This window comes from Pistacia vera, unplaced genomic scaffold, assembly GCF_008641045.1.
Source record: "Pistacia vera cultivar Batoury unplaced genomic scaffold, PisVer_v2 Contig400, whole genome shotgun sequence".
NCBI lineage: Eukaryota > Viridiplantae > Streptophyta > Magnoliopsida > Sapindales > Anacardiaceae > Pistacia > Pistacia vera.
Window position 1 is genome coordinate 857678 of NW_022196225.1, and position 18187 is coordinate 875864.

The window sequence follows — 18187 nt, forward strand, 5'->3', positions numbered from 1 at the left end:
AAATATGATAAAGTATCACTGTCCAATTAATCTCAAGTTTATTTTATATATTTCCAAAATACACAATAAAAAATTATATAGTCTTTCTCGTATTTTAATATCACCATTTTCTTATCACACCTTAAAACCAACCACTATTTTTTAATAAGTGCTTAATGGACTTTGCTAAACATATATCATAGAATAGAAATACTGAGAATCAAAATTATGAGTTTTATTAAACCCCATCTTAAAAATTAGGAAGAGAGATTAAAACACTAGAAACAGAACTACAGAAGTTATTTGTAAAAAGTTATGGGAAATGTATCTCTTCCTTCTAACCAATTTTAGTATATACTTTCTTTCACATATAGTAAAATTGCAAGTTGGCTTTGTAAATTTTTCTCAACCCACTCCATCTCAATTTCTATGGGCATCCTTCTATTTGAGACTAAGCATACATCAAAAAGTAGCTCCATGCACAAACTACATTACAATATCATGAATATTATTAATGATACATGAATCTTCAAGTAAATATCACAATAATCAAAAACTTTAATCTTAATGTACACCTGTGACTCAGAAACACACTCCATGCGCACACACAGAAAGCAAACCCAACTGTGACAGGATATACTAATTCAAATAGCAAGGCAGCCAGATAGAAACCATGGTAAGAACTATCTTCTGCAACAATCTCTCCTATCTATTTCAAACGGATGTATCTCCAGTAAAATGCACCATGAGCATACACAACGAAGTGGGATGTGCTTTCCAGACCATCTACTCATAATGATGCATCCAACAAATGCGAACTCAAGGCCCATACATACTGACACCCATAACATTATACATATAGTAGGTATACAAAACAAGCATCACTCATCATATCACATTTCTTCATCTTCATTCCCTGCCTGTTCAAGGATGTCTTTGTGCACCAGGTGGTGCTGCTGGAATCGGAAAGTTAGAGCTAATCTGACCATCTGAGAAGTTCGGGGTTTCCACATACGGGCTCTAGGATATCCAATTGTAATGAGGAAAATGGAGGAAAAATATATATTAAATCACTTGAATAACAAATAGGAAGTTAAGATGTAGGAGATTCTTTCTCTGTATTACACTCATCCCAACTTAGTTGGGGAACAAGAGGAAATATACATGCATTTGTTCCCATAAAAAATAAATCCACGCCATTTCTATAGCACTCTAAGACACATTTAACATGTATGCTGGCATCATAATGAATTTTCCCTTTGATCTCTTCTGCTCTCCCTATTTCTCACCCTCAATTCAATAAATGGAATATTTTGCTATTTATTGGGGATATTAAAAATTAATAACAGCAGATCCTTAAAAAAACACCTTCATTTTTTATATAACTGATAATTTGCTAATGGACAAAAGATTAGTTTCAAAGCACTAGCACTTCGAATTCAGGGTATCATCATATCACATGCCTTTTGCTTTTTCTGCTAGAAACACAACCTACACAAGCTTACAGCAATGCAATAATGTTTGAAAAATTGCTTTTGGAAAACCGTTTATGGAATTATAATAAAATATTGAATTTTGAGCTTTTAAGATCCAATAATGTTTTGGGTAGGAATGGCAATTGTTGTAAACAGGCACCGTTTGAGTGAACCCTAGCACTATGACCCGTTCATTAAACATGTCAAACATATTCATGTCATAAATGTATTAACCCAAATACGTTAAATAATTCTATCATTGTTGGTGATCTTTACCACAACAAGAGTCCTCCAATTTCTATTTCTCTTGGCATTCTCTTTTCTAAACAAAAGACACCTAATTATCCATAGGATTGTAGCTAATAGTGATTAGACTACAACATACATGGGGCTAACGGAGCTCCACCTACATAATGTCTCCTATATCAATATCATTTTATCTTGATTCACAAACTTTCATTCAATGTTTACCCGTTCATCCTATAGAAGCTAATGAAGTTAAAAAATTCACATTTATATTGTATATCTGAAAACAAAAAATGAAGAGAATGGCCAGAAAAGGGAAAAGAAAATGCAACTATATATGTTCTTTCTATTTCTCTTAGCATTCTCTTTTCTAAACAAAAGACACTTAATTATCCATAGGATTGTTGCCAATAGTGATTAGTCTACAACATACATGGGGCTAAAGTAGGTCCACCTACATAATGTCTCCTATGTCAATATCATTTTACCTTGATTCACAAACTTTCATTCAATATTTTACCCGTTTGTCCCATAGAAGCTAATGAAGTTAAAAAATTGATGTTTATACTGTATATCTGAAAAAAATGAACACATCAATAGTGGGAAAGAAATTACCTGTGATACAGATGTAGACTGAGATGGTTCTTCATGATTTAAAGATTTTGGCGACATATTAGGAGAACAAGCATCATAGCCAGATTCACTTCCATTCAGTTTCTGGTGTCCACTGCTTAATACGGTTTCATTCTCACTTCCATTTGTTGACTTCGCCCTCTATATTGGTGCCATTGTGTCCCCGAACAAGTTAGGCATTTAGTCAACAATCTAACGGTTGGAAATGCAGAGAATTCTGAATGAAAGAGCAAGAAACAATACCTGAAAGATTTTACCAAGAGTTTTCAATCCCTTTGCTTGTGCACGAAGATCTTCTTTTTTGGCATTGTTATCTTGAAGGACCTAAAATAAATTATTCATAATTATCACCAAAAATCTAGGCCTATTTACCATAATATAAGCTAAAAATCCATATATAACTCAAAGTTAGCAAAACTACCATTTGACAAACACGGGAAAGTGTGGCTTCAATATCAGCTACATTAAGCTTCCACAGAGAATCTGTCATCAATTTCTTGTGGGATCGTATGTATTCTTCAAGCTCTTCCTCAGTATAGTTTCCTTCAGCACTAAGCTGCTTTTTCATGTCTTCTTGCAGCTGAATCAAAGCAATGGCACCTAGCACCACCAACAATTCGAAATAATGAACAATTCATCAGCTTATATAAATTTTCCTTAAAGCAGTTAAGTTCTTTTGTTGTGACAATTTGAACAAAAAATTAACTCCAGCCCTACCCCACTGTTTTACTTACTACAAGCAACAACTTTTTACTGACACCACCCAGCAATATTTACCAACATCAGCATCCTAATACTGCATGACTAGAAGCAAAAAAGTCGGTAAAAGCTCATAGTAAACTCCCTGCACAAGCCCTCGTTTGTCTGTAAGAACTGTAATGAGTCTCCAACAAAGCAGCAATAAAAATGCCAAAAAAAAAAATTTAAAATTTAAAAAAAAAAAAAAAGGCAGATAAGACACAAAGCGAGAGAGACTCAGGGAGCTGCCCAAGAAAGTGATGAACTTGTGCTACTTCACTCCATATTGCCAATATGTGGTTTGTAACAACAATAAAGATCGAAAGGGTTACCCACAACAATGATTGCTGTCAATTGAAAGGCAGCAATATCTACTAACCTGTTGCTGCCGTTACTTGAGATTTGATATAGTGGCCTTTGTTTCTAAACCATTCGGCAATGAATGGCAACCCCAGATAAATTGCTTTCTTTCCAAGCTCTTTTGCAGCTTGTCTTGCATATATATAACCAATAGTATTCAACATGTCAACACCATAGGCTGTTGAAATCAGCGATAAAACTAGTCAGAAGAGAAAGTTTTGCCAATAAACTGAGACTAGAAGATTAAAACTGTAAATGACTCTCTTGCAAATTAGGTTAAAGTTCCCCCATAAACTTGGGAAAAATTGTCAACCGTGAAAAAATCCTAGCTTCTGTGAGCTTCGACTGAACAAATAATACTAAGTACTTCATTACATTAAATGGCAGTAATTGTTGTCAATTTACTTTTAAAAAACTGCTCCTTAATGTTTAGGCATATGACTAATCAAAGGTTGCTTTTATAAGACATAAGATTTAGCAGCAGCTACACAGTGGAAAAAATAAAATCAATCATAGAAAAAGAAACCTTTTTTATTTTTTTGACACTCATTTTTAACAATAAGTATGGATTTTTTTTTTTATTAAATATAAGTGCAGATATATTACCTGCATTAGAGAGCCTTGAAACTTCGGCTTCAGCATTATTAATAAACTCATCTTTGTTACCTTGTACATATTTGTAGAGTCGATCTCTTAGTATAGCTGCAAGCTTTTCTTCCCTTTCCTTCTGAACAACCTGCAGTAGACAGATAAATTGCACTAGGCATTGAAAATAAGCAAAGATTTGCATATCTATGCCAGATTGACCACACATGAACAATGACAAAGTGATTCCAATTTATAACCATGGACACACTAGAGAATGAACTTCTACTTAGTTATGCGATCAACTTATCATGGTTCTTAGTAGATAAATAAACTCCATCAGGTCATTTAGTTTATTAGATTGAGAAATGATAGTCCAGCTGTATCTTCTAATATGCTATATAAAATTAAAATATAAAATGGTACAATCATATGATGGATCCAACTGCTTTTGTGATGCAAAACTAGTAATCTGTAAAGAAGACTCAGGTTAATTGTTCAGCCTATTGGGCAGTCACACATCTCATAAAATAAATATATAAAGTTCACCATTTTGGCTATTGTGTTCCAATTTGGTTTGGGACTTAACAGAATTACTGTTTCCAAGTTACCATCTAACAATCCTTTGTCCTAACAACAAAGCCAGTCCCAGGTGGCAAAGAAAAATTATTCAATTTTAAGGGTGTTGAGACTTTGAAAGCAGGGCATAACTGAGTCAAGAGAATAAAATGAATATAGTAAAGCCTTAAACCACATTAGATTCAGAAATAAATCAACCCAAAATCCATTTAATAAAAATAGGGAGGAACTTGCCCTCATTTTCTCCTGCAACTTTTTAGCATCAAATTGTTCCCCTTCAGTAAAAATGTCTAAAGAAGCCATTGATGCCATGGCAAGCTGTCCTATATATTCCTCAAATAGCTCACTTCCAAAAAGCATAGCAAAGATTGCTGCAGGATCAATAATTGCTTCACTGCAACGAAAATGAATCGTGTAGATAACATAAAAAAGAATATGAAATTTATCAGCATCCAGATACATATAATGTGTGAAGAATCAGAAAGCTTCTCAAACTTGAAAGTAATCTATCATAGATTAAGAAAAAGAAAACTAACGTTGAAATTCCTGACTTCCCATAAGCATCATATGCTTGCCTTTGGGCTGGATCACTCAATACCTGGTAAGCCTCTCCCAAAACCTGAATTCAGATGACAGAAACTTCGATGAATATATACTAATGAATCTTTGAACATTTTAGCTCCATTCAACCTATGCAATGACACAGTGAGAACAACACCAAAAAGATAAGAAAAAAAAAAAAAAAAAAATTAGTATTTAAATAGTATGATAAAATTCAAAATGTTCTGAATGAGACCAAACCAGTTTGTAACTTACTTTTATGCACACGATTGTCATATAACTGAATACTTAAAAGATTTGAATCCATTTCAGTGATAAATTATTTAAGAAAAGGCAGTTGGGCTTACTCCAAGTCTACCAAAAACTAAATGAACCAAGGAGCATCAAAGAAGCCATCATGAACATCTTGGTTTCCAAAGATGTATGAGTCTGGATGCACACATTGAAATGACAATAGTTCAAGAAGCCAAAAAATGCACAAATTGAAATTAAATTAGTGGTTTAAGAGGCCCTTGGCTGAAAAAAAACAGGCAGAGAGATGGACGCTTCTAGCAGCATCCAATTTTACAAAAAGAGGAAAAAGGCCTTACTAGGTTCAAATTCCCATTTGGTATTGCCAAAGATAGTGAAGATCATGAAGGAGCTGCATGAAATTTCACCAACCTCATGCAAAGGAGAACCTTGTAGCTTTTTAGATCATAAGAACTTTCATGAACTTCCATCCATGAATATCTCCTTGTAACTTTTTTTTTTTTTTTTTTTAAGTAAATATGTCAAATAACACAATAACAATGCCTAACTGATAGATATTAAGCTGACAGAGACCCCAAACTCACTCAAACTTTCAAGTGATCACTTCCTTTTTACGTTTTTATTTTCAAGTATATAGTGATTTTCATCAGAATAAGCAGAAGTGTTCTAGCATTAAGCAGCAAAGAAAGCAGTCTACCAACAACGAGTTGTTCTCGTATTGTTTATTTAAAATTAAGCTGATGCTAGTTGAAACTAGAAGATGTCCTTTATTAATCAAATAAAAAGTTCAGTATTCTAGAAGAAAAAGCCATTTCAGTGATACTTAGAAAACAAGCTACTTGCCTGAAAATTTTGTGCAGCAAGAGGATCATTTGGATTTTTATCTGGGTGTACTTTTCGCGCCTGCAACCCACAAACAAAGAAGATTTGTAAAGGTTTCTATTTTAAACACCGACAATAAAGATAATTCATAATAACATAGTGACCATGAACATGGGAAGTGATGTTGATTGTTGAAGGATATAACATCCAAGGAAGCAAAAATTCCTTTTTTTTCAGCAATTTCAAGAAAATAAACGTCTTAAATTGCTGCTGTTTTTTAAGAGAAAACATAGAGTATCTATATTACAACTAGGGGATCTGCAGACCAAAAAGTTGAGGTGGTTTTGAACCAGAAACCCTCATATATGAATGAATAAATAAATAAAAAAAATATGAGATTGGCAAGACATAAAACAAGAGCAAGAAGGAATACCTTGATGTAGTAAGCTTTCTTGATCTCGGACTCTGTAGCCGTTGGGCTGACCCCTAGCACGTCGTAGTATTCCGTCTCCTTTACCATCACTGACTAGGTGAATGCTACCCAACTACCTCTGATTTATAAATCACTAAATCGATCGGGATACCAGAGTAAACCCAAAAAATGGAGATAAAACAACATATACCGTCCAAAAATTATCAGAGTTAAGAATGAAAGGAATGGCGTTAATCTTCTACACGCTGACCTCTGATTCCTTCAAGTTGACTATCCGCCCTGTTTTCCGCGTTGTACTTAGGTTTCATCCTGCTTCTCTACCATTGTACTTTTACATTTTTAATTTTTTTAATAATGAAATATATAAAGGTTTGGAAAAATGTGTGTTATTTTTGGATTTTACGTATCCGTTTTTCGTATTTCTGAAAATATTAAAAATGATTGAAAATTATGGAAAATAAAAACGTATATGGCATATTTATCTAAAAATAATTAATGAAAATAAAAAAAATAAAAACATTTTGGATAAGGTTTTCTGAAAACATGATAAAAAAATAAAAAATATGAAATTTATCATCTACATAATTTATAAAACTCTTGTAAAACACAATTTATTTTGGTGCTTGTCTTAAATGTAATAATTTTTTTATTCTCCTTTATAATTTTGTGTTAAAAATCAATCATATTCCTCTTAATGGAATAAAACTAAGAAAATGTGGTTTTTAGCTTAAGCTAGGAACTTGTTTGTTTGTCTTAAATGGTTTCTCCAAAAATTTCCCTATCAAATATCATCTAATTTCCGTCATATATCAACCCGCATTGAAACACTTTATTTCTCGTTTATTCGCACATTTTGACCACAAGATGAGTATTGTAGACATCAAAACTGGCGTTCCAAAAGTTTTAGCACTAAAAAATCAATATTTATGGCCATGGTTAGTTTAGGAAGATATTAACTCATATTGAAGTACCTAGTTCGAGCACAAAATGAATTTTATGGGTATCAAATTAGGCTACTGAATACTTTACAAATCAATCACCGGTATTTTAGGTCGTCATCAGATTTCGAAGATATTTCTAGCTTCCTCGCATTAATTGAGGACAAAATAAGTTCTGTAGGCATCAAGACGTCCTGTAGGTAAGACCCAACCCAATTAAAACCGTGAAAATTTTTACCTACCCCACTCCAACCAAATGTGTGTGATTTTCCGTTCAAGTTCGGCTAGTTACGAGATATTAGATCAACCGAAAATCAGTCTGACTCTATCGATTATTCGACCCAGCATAAGCTCGTCGATATATAGCTCGACTCAGCACAAGCTAATCGCGAACAACCCGAATGATCATTCAATCGATTCCCAAATAACTTCAGATCCTAGATATTACGAGAATGACCAAATTAATAGCAATCTCTATGCAATCACAGTGCCTAATCGCAAGAATATTGGAGTTGTAGTTCAAATCAATTGTAATCCCTTTATTTTCGCTCTTTCCATTATACAAACCTTGTATATAAACCCCCTCAAATGATGAAAAATGGGTTAAAAATTTTTCATAGAACTCTTATTGTAAGCTCTCATAGCAAATACAAGAACAGTAAACGTAGGCATAAGAGGTTACCTAGCCGAACCACTTTAAAAATCTTATTATCTTTTACTTTATTGCACTTATCATTCACCAATCACTGATTATCCGTAATCACGCCCACATTCGTTCCGATTCCACCAAGGTCAATCGGATCTCTTTGGTTGGTACGAAATTTTGTTTCAACATTTTGGCGCTAGAAGGAGGGTCTCCGCCAACATATCAAAAATTCCGGCCAACAACTTACTTAATTCAGGCTCGCGATGGTGCATATCAGATCGAAGACCACCACCAAAAACCACGAAAATGTGGAAACCACCCATCAAGAGGTGCAACAGGATGCCACCGGATGTTGACCACCTGTGCCGCCAACTCTGCATGTCACGAATAACCAAGGGGCAGGCACATCACCCCCCGAAAACGGCCAACTGATGGAGATGATCAGAACAATGATTGCACAGGTGGTGTAACAAAACATGGCTGAGCTGAGAAATCAGCAACGAACTGTCCAGAACCTCGACTAGCCACGCTTTGCCAATGCCTCCCCAATAGGTATGAATTCAGCAGGTGGCCAGTCTGACTTGTCGACGCCGAGAGGCGACCAATACCCCCGCCGTCATAAACTCCACTCCGCTCATGAGCGTGAATCCCGCAGGCAAACTAACCCCAGGAGGCGACCAAGGAAGCAACCACTAGGTGAAAGCAAAGGCAACAGTCACCCCCGATATGCGTGGTGGTATCCCCAGCGTTAGCGTGCCAGTCTTAACCCACACTAGAGATAGGCTCAATCCTCGCAAGCCTGCGAGACGAGTCATGTGCGTCAATTCGACAATGATCGACGTTCCGGTTATAACCAACGTCGCGAGCAACGCACCAACGAGAATGATAACACCTATCAGCCTAGCAATCATGACTCAACTTCACACATCAACGCGCGCAATGGAGGGCTTCGCAAGCCACGGACTTGCGAACTCACTTGCTCAAAGTAAGGTTGAACCAAGCCGGCTAGGGCAACCACAATGAAGATTTAGATTGTGTGCAGAAAATGCTCGACGATCTAAGGGCCCGCCAGAACAACACAATGGAAGAAATAGTGAGTTCCCCCTTCATGGAGGAGGTTTGTTAGGCCACATTTCCACAGGGATTCAAGGCACCAAAGAGTAAATTCAACTGGAGAGGGGACCCTAGGGACCACCTCCACAATTTCAATGACGTGATAGAGCTACACCAGGTCTGTGACTTGGTGAAATGTCACTACTTTGCAGTAACATTAGTAGAGGATGCCAAGATGTGGTAGAAGAGACTCAAGGCAAACTCCATCAATTCCTAGCAACAATTCTCCTTGTTGTACCTACAACAATTTCAAGCGAGGAGACAGTTTGCAATGCCCCTCAGTTACTTGAGCAACATTCGTTAGGAGAGTGATGAAACACTGACCTCGTATTTAACGAGATTCCAGAATGGACAAGCGAAGGTTGCAGATGCACCCAAGGAGTCCATCCGAACTTTGCTGATTGTAGGCATCAAGCCAAACACAAAGCTGTGGAAAGAGCTCTAGAGTGAAGATCACATGAGCCTAGCCAAGTTTTACCAAATGGCTGCAAAACACTAGGGAGTGGAAAGCTCGCTGATAGCATTGGCCAGAAGCTCGATGCGAGGAGCCCCAGACAGGCGACATGATCGCCCATCAAACAAGTGTGGGGGTCAAGAACACAATGATAGGGATTGCACCAAGTCCCAAAAAAAGTAGAAAACAAATAAGCGCGGGGACAGGCAGCCTTTCCCACGATATGCAGAATATACCCCTCTCACGCAAGACATGGCTCACATTTATGAAGTCTCCCGTGAGGCAAAGAGATTGCCCACCCCAAAAAGGATGAGGGGGGCTCTAGGTAGAAAGGATCGACAAAAATATTGTCGATACCACCGAGACATTAGGCATAACACCAATGAGTATCGGGCTTTGAAAGATGTCATCGAGGACCTGATGTAAAGGGGGCACCTAATGGAATTCGTCAAGTCCAGAACAAGATCGAGCAAGCCCCAACGAACGCCAACAATAAGGTCCTGGTAGGTATGATCTACGGGGGGCCAGACATAGCGAACAACCCAAGGAGCATCCGCAAACAGTATGCTCATGAGGCCAAAACAAACTCAGTCCCCTAAATAATGAGCTATGAACGAAGGCTGCATAAGCAGCCCAGACAAGAGAGCGAGGTAGTAGGATTCACAGTCGTAGAGTGCGAGGAATCCCCTCGCCACAATCATGACGCGATCGTAATTGCAACCAGAATCGATAATGCTAGAGTGCTTAGGGTAATGGTCGATAATGGGAGTGTAGCGAACATCATTTTCTTGGGAGCTTTCTGAGGAATGAGATTCACAGAGAGAGACCGGAGGGCGTACCCTTCCCCGCTCTATGGATTTATCGAGGACAGCCTAGTTCCCAAAGGGATGTTGACCTCCCCGTGACTCAAGAAACAGAGCCCAAGGTCTAGATAATAATGGTTGAATTCCTAGTGGTAGACTGCCTAACCACATACAATGTCATTCTCGGAAGACCGATCTTGGATGACTTGAGCGCAGTCACATCAATACGCTACCAGGCAATGAGGTTTTTGACTCCTGGGGGAGTCGCGACGATCAGAAGCTGTCGAAAGGAATCTCAGGAATGTTACAACCAGGCTATAAATGTTACACATAAATGGTCGCTCTCAAGAACAATGGTTAAAGCAGAATCTAAGCCAAACCCCAAGCCTCTTGAGGATACCATTGATCCTCGCATCTATGGAGAGGAGCCCACAGTAGGGCCAATGGAAGAGCTGCGAGAGATATGTGTCAGTGAGGAAGATTCAACTCACGTACTAAAAGTCGACAACAGCCTGAGCAAAGACTTGGCTAACAACTTGGTGGGGTTTTTGAGGAAAAACCTCGATGTTTTCGCATGGGTGCATGTAGATATGATAGGGATCAACCTTAAGGTAATGTGTCACAAACTGAACATCGACCCGAAAGCCCGGTTGATAAGACAAAAAAGAAGGTTAATGGATGCAAAGCGTTCCAATGCGCTCAAGGATGAAGTTGACAAGCTCCTGAACATCAATTTCATTAGGGTAATGAAGTATCCAGATTGGCTTGCTAACCCAATCCTAGTCAAGAAGCCAAATGACAAGTGGCGAACTTGCGTCGACTTTATAGATCTGAATAAAACATGTCTAAAAGACGGTTTTTCGCTTCCAAGGATTGACCAGCTAGTACATGCAATAGTCTAACAGATGAGATAGTTGGAAACGCACTACTTAGCTTCATGAACGCGAACTCAGGATATAATCAAATCCTGATATAGTAGCTCGATAATAACATGCTTCCTTTATTACTAACCATGGAATTTATTGTTACTGGGTTATGCCATTTGGCCTCAAGAATGCTGGGGCGACCTACCAGCGTTTGGTAAACAAGATGTTCGCCGATCAAATTGGCAAAACCATAAAGGTATACATCGACGACATGCTCATCAAGTCAAATGTCACCGAAAGCCACATTGAGCATCTAGGAGAGATGTTTGACATCTTCAAAAGATATCGAATGAAGCTCAATCCTTTAAAATATGCTTTTGGAGTAAGCTCAGGGAAATTTTTTGGTTTCCTTGTAAACCAACGGGGTGTAGAAGCCAACCCGAAGAAGATTCAGGCTCTACTCAATATAAAAAACCCGACCAACATAAGGCAGTTATAAAGCTTGACGAGACGTGTGACTAAATTCAGCAGGTTTGTTTCCCAAGCCACAGACAGATGTTTACCATTCTTTGAGACCTTAAAGGGGAATAAAGGTTTCAAGTGGACAGATGAGTGTGAAAGAGTCTTCCAAGAGCTGAAGAAACATCTAGGACAACCTCCTTTGTTGTCAAAGCTCGTCCAGGGCGAGCCATTACTATTATACTTATCGATTTCAAAGTTTAATATCAGCACGGTATTGGTACACGAAAAGGAAGGAGTGTAATGGCCGGTTTATTAGGTGAGTAAGAGGCTACTCGACGTAGAGATGAGATACCCTGAAATAAAGAAGCTCGCCTTCACCCTTGTCATCGCTGCTAGGAAGTTGCGGCCCTATTTCCAAGCACACTCCATTTATGTGCTGACCAACTTTCCCCTAAAGAAAATAATGTAAAAGTTCGAGACATCAGGTAGATTGATCTAGTGGACAATAGAAATGAGTCAGCACAATATCAAGTGTATTCCGAGAATAGCAATCAAAAGTCAAGCCTTTACAGATTTTATATCAGAGTTCTCCTATCAGCCAGATGGTGAACCAGAATCGCTAGGGGTAGATACCTTGGGAAAAGTCAAGCAACAAAAACCAAAGCTCAATGACTTATGGCAATGGACTTTGTATGTGAATGACTCCTCAAACGAGAAAGGGGCAAGATCAGGGCTCTTGCTCGAAAGTCCATAAGGAAACCTGATCAGAGCCGCAGTAAGATTCTGGTTCGCCACCTCCAATAACAAGGCAGAGTACGAAGCGTTGCTTGTAGGGATCCGTCTTGCCAAGGAAATGGGGGCAGAGTCCACTAAGATTTACAGTGATTCGCAGCTCGTAGTCCACCAAATTACCGAGGAATACCAGACAAAGGAATATAGGATGACATCCTACCTCTAGCTAGTGGAAACCGAGCTCAAGCAATTCAGATCTTTCACAATTCTCTAGATCCCAAGGGAGAATAACTCACAAGCAGATGCATTAGCCCGCTTAGCCTCTATGATGAACCAAGAAAAAGCTGATTTAATCCCAGTTAAGTTCCTCCCAAGACCAACATCTCCGCTCCACAAGGACCAATTTTAGCAACAAGTCGTAAATACAGTTGGACAAACGTAATCACTGTCTACCTAAGGGATGGTACATTACCAGAGGAGAGAACTGAAGTTAGAACACTCTGTATAAAGGCAACTCAGTACACACTCATCAATGATAAATTGTACAAACGCATATTCAATATACTGCTACTCCGATGTATCGACTATGAGGACGCGGATTATGTTCTGAGTGAGATCCATGAGGGAATTTGTGGAAATCATATAAGAAGTAGATCTCTAGCCTACAAAGTGTTTCGCCAGGGGTACTATTAGCCGATAGTTTTCGTTGATGCAGCAGACTATGTGCACGGATGTGATAGGTGCCAGAGGTTTGCAGATACTCCGCAAGCTCCACCTCAAGAATTGACTACTCTGACAAGCCCTTGGTAATTTACAATGTGGGGCATCGGCCTAATCTGTCCCCTGCCTTAAGGAAAATGGGGCGTTAAGTTTGTAGTGGTCGCCGTTGACTATTTCACCAAGTGGGTAGAGGCTGAACCCTTGGCTACCGTCACGTCGAACAAGCTAGAGGATTTTATCTACAAAAACATTGTTTGTGGGTTTGGAATCCCCCACATTATAATAACCGACAACGGAAAACAATTCGATAGTGAAAACTTCAGATCTTTCTGCAAACAGCTCGGCATCAAACAGAAGAGTTTCGCTGATGTTTACCGACCTCAAGCCAACGGTCAAGTAGAGTCTGTGAACAAAATCATCGAGCACACTATTAAAAAGAAGCTCGACGCCCTGAAGGGAAGATGGGTTGAAGAATTACCCAAAGCCTTGTGGTCCTACATAACAACAACCAGGAGTTCGATAGGTGAAACCTCATTCTCTCTATCATACGGGTGTGAAGCAATGGCCCCGATTGAGGTGGGAATCAGTTCGTTCCAAATGGAAGTCTTCAACAAGGAAGTAAATGAAGACATTCTCCACCTGAGGCTAGATCAAATTGAAGAGCACCAGGTCAAGTCTCAATTAAGGCTTACCTCATATTAGCAGTGAGCCAAACAATACTTCAACACCAAAGTAAAAAACAAAGACTTTGAACTGGGTGACCTGGTTCTCAAAAAAGTCATCCAAGGTACCCAAAACCCGAACTTGGGGGCACTTAGGCCTAAATGGGAAGGTCTTTTCAGAATCTCCGAAAAACTTGCACCAGGATCTTTTCACCTGAAACACCTCAACGGCGAAGTGATACTACAAGCCTAGAATGCCGAGCATTTGCGAAGGTATTACCAATAAGCAGCTCAAGTTCCGCTTATATCTTTCTTTTTATCATTCGATGTAAGGCCGTTCACAGCCAAAGTGTTTAATTTGTTTACCATTTATTCGTCGCTTCAAAGGTCGCGACCTACGCGATAACATTCCAAAAAAAAAAAAAAACTTGGAGTCAAAGAGTTCGAGAAAAGTTAGCTTATCTCAATAAGTCACGCCAAAATCCAACTCTATAAGGGTAAAATATCCCAAATCGATGAAGTTGAAAGAAAAATTTCAAGAAAAAACGCATCGAAAAGATATTGGCCTAAAGTCAACGACCAAAGCTCGAAGCGAACAACTAATCCAGAATCCGAGTTTCTTGTCACAAAAGATTTCCTCGCACACATCCAAAAAAGCTCCTCAAGAAGCGAGCTACGCATAAATTGGAGCAAATTCGAATCTTCTATTATAAGTCCAATTGGGACAACAAAAATGACTCAGCAGAAATATAAAATCTTTGCTCGACGAGGATATACTAAAAAATCTTCCTTTCATTAATAAACTGCTATTACATTCTAAATAAAAGAAAAATGATGTTTCAAGTAGCTAGGGGAGCAGGGGGATCATCCTCGACCGGTCCAAGGAGCTCATCACTGACTGGAAAAGACAGTTCCTCGATAGAAGGAATGGCAGCAGTTTCTTCAAGGTTGGGAGCCTTGCTCGGGGGAAGTGTAGTTATGGGAGCCAGATCCTCGACTTCTTGCTTGAGCCCGATCTCCTCTTCACCTTCCTCGACTTCTTGCTTGAGCCCGATCTCCTCTTCACCTTCCTCGACCTCTTCTTAGCCCTCACCATCATCCTCGGAGTTATCCAAGTAGACTTAAGTCATTCCATGGGCTTCGACCTCCATCCTCTCGACTTCTTTCTGATAAGCTCGAGAAAGGAAAGAGAAGTCGATCGAGGGATGGGCTTCCCATAGCTTCTGTACAAAAAAGACCGACGTTTGTCAAGCTCAAGTAGTGATGGCACTTGTTCAACTCCTCAATTTGAAGTCTGAGTTGCCTAGCCTCAACTTCGACCTTCCACCTCCTAGGCAAGGTCGAGTGATGACTACTTGAATTTGGCCTCCCAGTCCGAGGATGCCTTTTGAGCCAAGGAAAGCTTAGAATTCAATTTGTTATTGGCACCTCGATGTTATGCCAAATTCTTCTCAGCCTCAACTGCCTTACCATCAGCCTTCGCTCGCACAACCACACTTGCATTGAGCTTGTCAAGGAACTCCCTTTTCTTGACCCCAAAGGTCGTCATTTCCTCCATAAGTCGTTCGAGCTCAGCCTGCTTGGTCTCTTTCTCCTTCTCTGTAACCGGCCTTGACCAGGGTGTCCTCTTTCACCATCTCCGCCAGTTGCCACCCTTTATGAGTGCCTTCCAAGGTGACATAACACTCATCATAGAGAAGCTTGCTCACCATGGCAACCTAAAAAAAAAAAGATAAAATGGAAAGTCAACAAGAAGCGAGGATAGCGTGCAAATAAAAGAAAAGAGGAGCAAACTACCGATACCTTCGCCGCATATTTACACACCAAGGCCAACATATCGGTAGGAGTTACATCCCTAACAACCATGAATATTCGCGGGGTGACGTCATCCTAAGCCGCTGTGGCCCCAACACTAATATGGTCGGAGAGTTGGTCGATCAACGCGTCAATTGCAGCTTGGGCTGCTTCATCCATCTTCTTGCTTTTCGGTCGAGATGAGTTAGACTTACTCCACCCAATCCAGCCTCGCCCGTAGGAGCGAACTTCTTCTTGGCCAAATCCTTGGTCGCTATTTTCTATAGGTCGCCAGCTTGCACGATGACCTCTTTGCCCAAGCCAACCTGCTGCTAAACCACTTTTTGCTTTCTAAACCCCACTTGAGGCTCGAATGATTTCTTTTTGTCCGAGCCATCATACTGCTCAGGCCCCTTTTGTTTTCCCAAGCCACCAGCCAGCTCAGGTATTTTCTTGGTCGACCTTTTTTGGGGCTCAAAGACACTCTTCCCGCCAACTGCCTTTGAGGCAATCGCGAGCTTCTTCGTACTTGGGCCTTCCCCAAGCTCGCCACCGCCGCATTTCACGCCAACAATGTCAGCAGGCTGCTTTGTCGCCAAAGTAGCCGATGTCTTCTTGGCTACCGCCTTTTTCTTAAGGCCTTTTAGTTTTTCAGCCCACATTTCTACTAAAAAAAAGAGCAAACAGTGAGCGACCTATCTGCGTAGGAAAAAAAAAGCGCAAGTAAACGATAACTTAAACCATTTTCCAAAATGGTAGGAAACTTAGCATCTTCCCAACAGAAACCGTATGCCTTCAAGTGAGGAAGCCTAACGATCTCGTTAACGTTACACTATCCGTCGGGAAGGTTGTTGAAATGTTGGAGCCTCTGTAAGCTCACGGTAGGGAGATAGTTCTACTCGATGTTGATTGCAAAATAAAGCAACTCAGATAGCTAGAATACAAAGCTCAAAAGTGATCACCGCATGCACGAAAAGTCAAAGTCTTACTCACTTTCGAAGCAAAGGCACCGGTCTCTCGAGCTTCGTAGAAGAAAAATTATGAGTCCGAATGCAGGACCTTCTTCGGGACATCTACCAGCCTGTTGAAAACGTACCTTCCTCACCTTGGAAAGATAGTACGTCTGGTCTTGTCCTTTCTTCAGCCTATACAGAAGGACGAGCTCCTCGACAGATGGCTGCCCCAATTCAGCGATCATATACGCTATATACATAGCGATGATAATTCCATACGAATTTGTGGACAGCTGGAGAGAAACGATGTCTAACCACCTCAACACGCTGTCAATAAAACAATGAGAAGGAATGGATACCCCACATCTCAAGAGGGTCTCAAAGATCGCCCATCAAATTAAGCTGCAGCGCATAGACCGCTCTTATGCACCCTAGATCCCTGATGATAATCGAGGATTATGGTTCTCTTCGCAACCTATGGATTGGAGACCGTTTGGAATGAGCCAACTATATTGAGGCATGGTCGGTCGGAGTTCGAGCTTCGTACCATGATTTCCTCGGAGACCCTGGGGGTTACATCTCAAAGACTGTCGAGCCCACGGGTAAGTTGAACATGCGATCGATTGTGTGACTGCTGGAGTAAGACATGATTATAGCTCACTTCTATGTACATGAAACAAAAGTGAACATGTGATAGAGCTTAAAAAACTCGACGACCATTTCACACTTACTTTCAATTTAGGCACCCAAGATAGCTCGCGCCACACGACGAATGCACACGACCTACCTAGGGTTCCAACGACCACCGTGTTAAACCCACCTTAAACCTAAGACTGCCAGAGACGCACCTAAAAACCCTACTAAAGCCTTAGAACACTCAATGTGGCTAGAATAGTGGCCACCCTTTGCCGCGAAAATTGGAAAAACGGATTAAAAAAAGAAAAAAGAACCTTACTGGAACAAAAAAAAAGTGCATTGAAGCTCGACCGAACTTGCATCCGGTGACTTGCTAGTAGTGTCTAGCTTGATATCAAATCGAGTAATAGTCTTCGAAGCCCGAAAAGAGCATCGAACACTAGGGGGCAGATGTCGTTTGTGATTTTTCCATCAAGCTTGGTGAGTTGGGAGGTATTAGATTGACCCAGAATCAGTCCAACTCTACCGATTGTCCGACCCAACATAAGCTCATCGACACATAGCTCGACCCAACACAAGCTAGTCACGAACAACTCGAATGATTGTTCAATCGATTCCCAAATAACTTCAAATCCCAGATATTACGGGAATGACCAGATTAACAGCAATCTCTGCGTAATCACAACGCCCATTGCGAGAATATCAGAGTTGCAGTTCAAATCAATTGTAATCTCTTTATTTTTGC

General features: G+C 39.9%; 2 protein-coding genes across 2 annotated transcripts; one reads left to right on the plus strand and one right to left on the minus strand.

Annotated features, from left to right (window-relative positions):
• Positions 1-470: 470 nt before the first annotated feature.
• Positions 471-6985, minus strand: LOC116141861 (chaperone protein dnaJ 10). Its single transcript, XM_031427330.1, has 10 exons — positions 6664-6985; positions 6252-6311; positions 5132-5214; positions 4830-4989; positions 4038-4167; positions 3451-3609; positions 2755-2933; positions 2577-2657; positions 2316-2474; positions 471-999 (listed from the first exon to the last, which is right to left on the minus strand). The coding sequence occupies exons 1-10, from the start codon at positions 6748-6750 to the stop codon at positions 904-906; spliced, it is 1194 nt and encodes a 397-aa protein (XP_031283190.1). The 5' UTR covers positions 6751-6985; the 3' UTR covers positions 471-903.
• A 3766-nt stretch (positions 6986-10751) lies between these two features.
• Positions 10752-11519, plus strand: LOC116141816. The gene has a single exon (XM_031427290.1). The coding sequence runs from the start codon at positions 10752-10754 to the stop codon at positions 11517-11519; it is 768 nt and encodes a 255-aa protein (XP_031283150.1).
• Positions 11520-18187: the final 6668 nt, after the last annotated feature.

What these genes read in the sequence shown, in the direction of transcription:
- LOC116141861 (XM_031427330.1), bottom strand. Translation starts at nt 6,750, where the DNA reads ATGGTAAAGGAGACGGAATACTACGACGTGCTAGGGGTCAGCCCAACG. An exon ending in AGAAAGCTTACTACATCAAG is followed by an intron (nt 6,312 to 6,663) that starts GTATTCCTTCTT and finishes TGTGGGTTGCAG; the next exon opens with GCGCGAAAAGTACACCCAGA. An exon ending in CTCTTGGTAAAATCTTTCAG is followed by an intron (nt 2,475 to 2,576) that starts GTATTGTTTCTT and finishes GCACCAATATAG; the next exon opens with AGGGCGAAGTCAACAAATGG.
- LOC116141816 (XM_031427290.1), top strand. Translation starts at nt 10,752, where the DNA reads ATGGTTGAATTCCTAGTGGTAGACTGCCTAACCACATACAATGTCATT.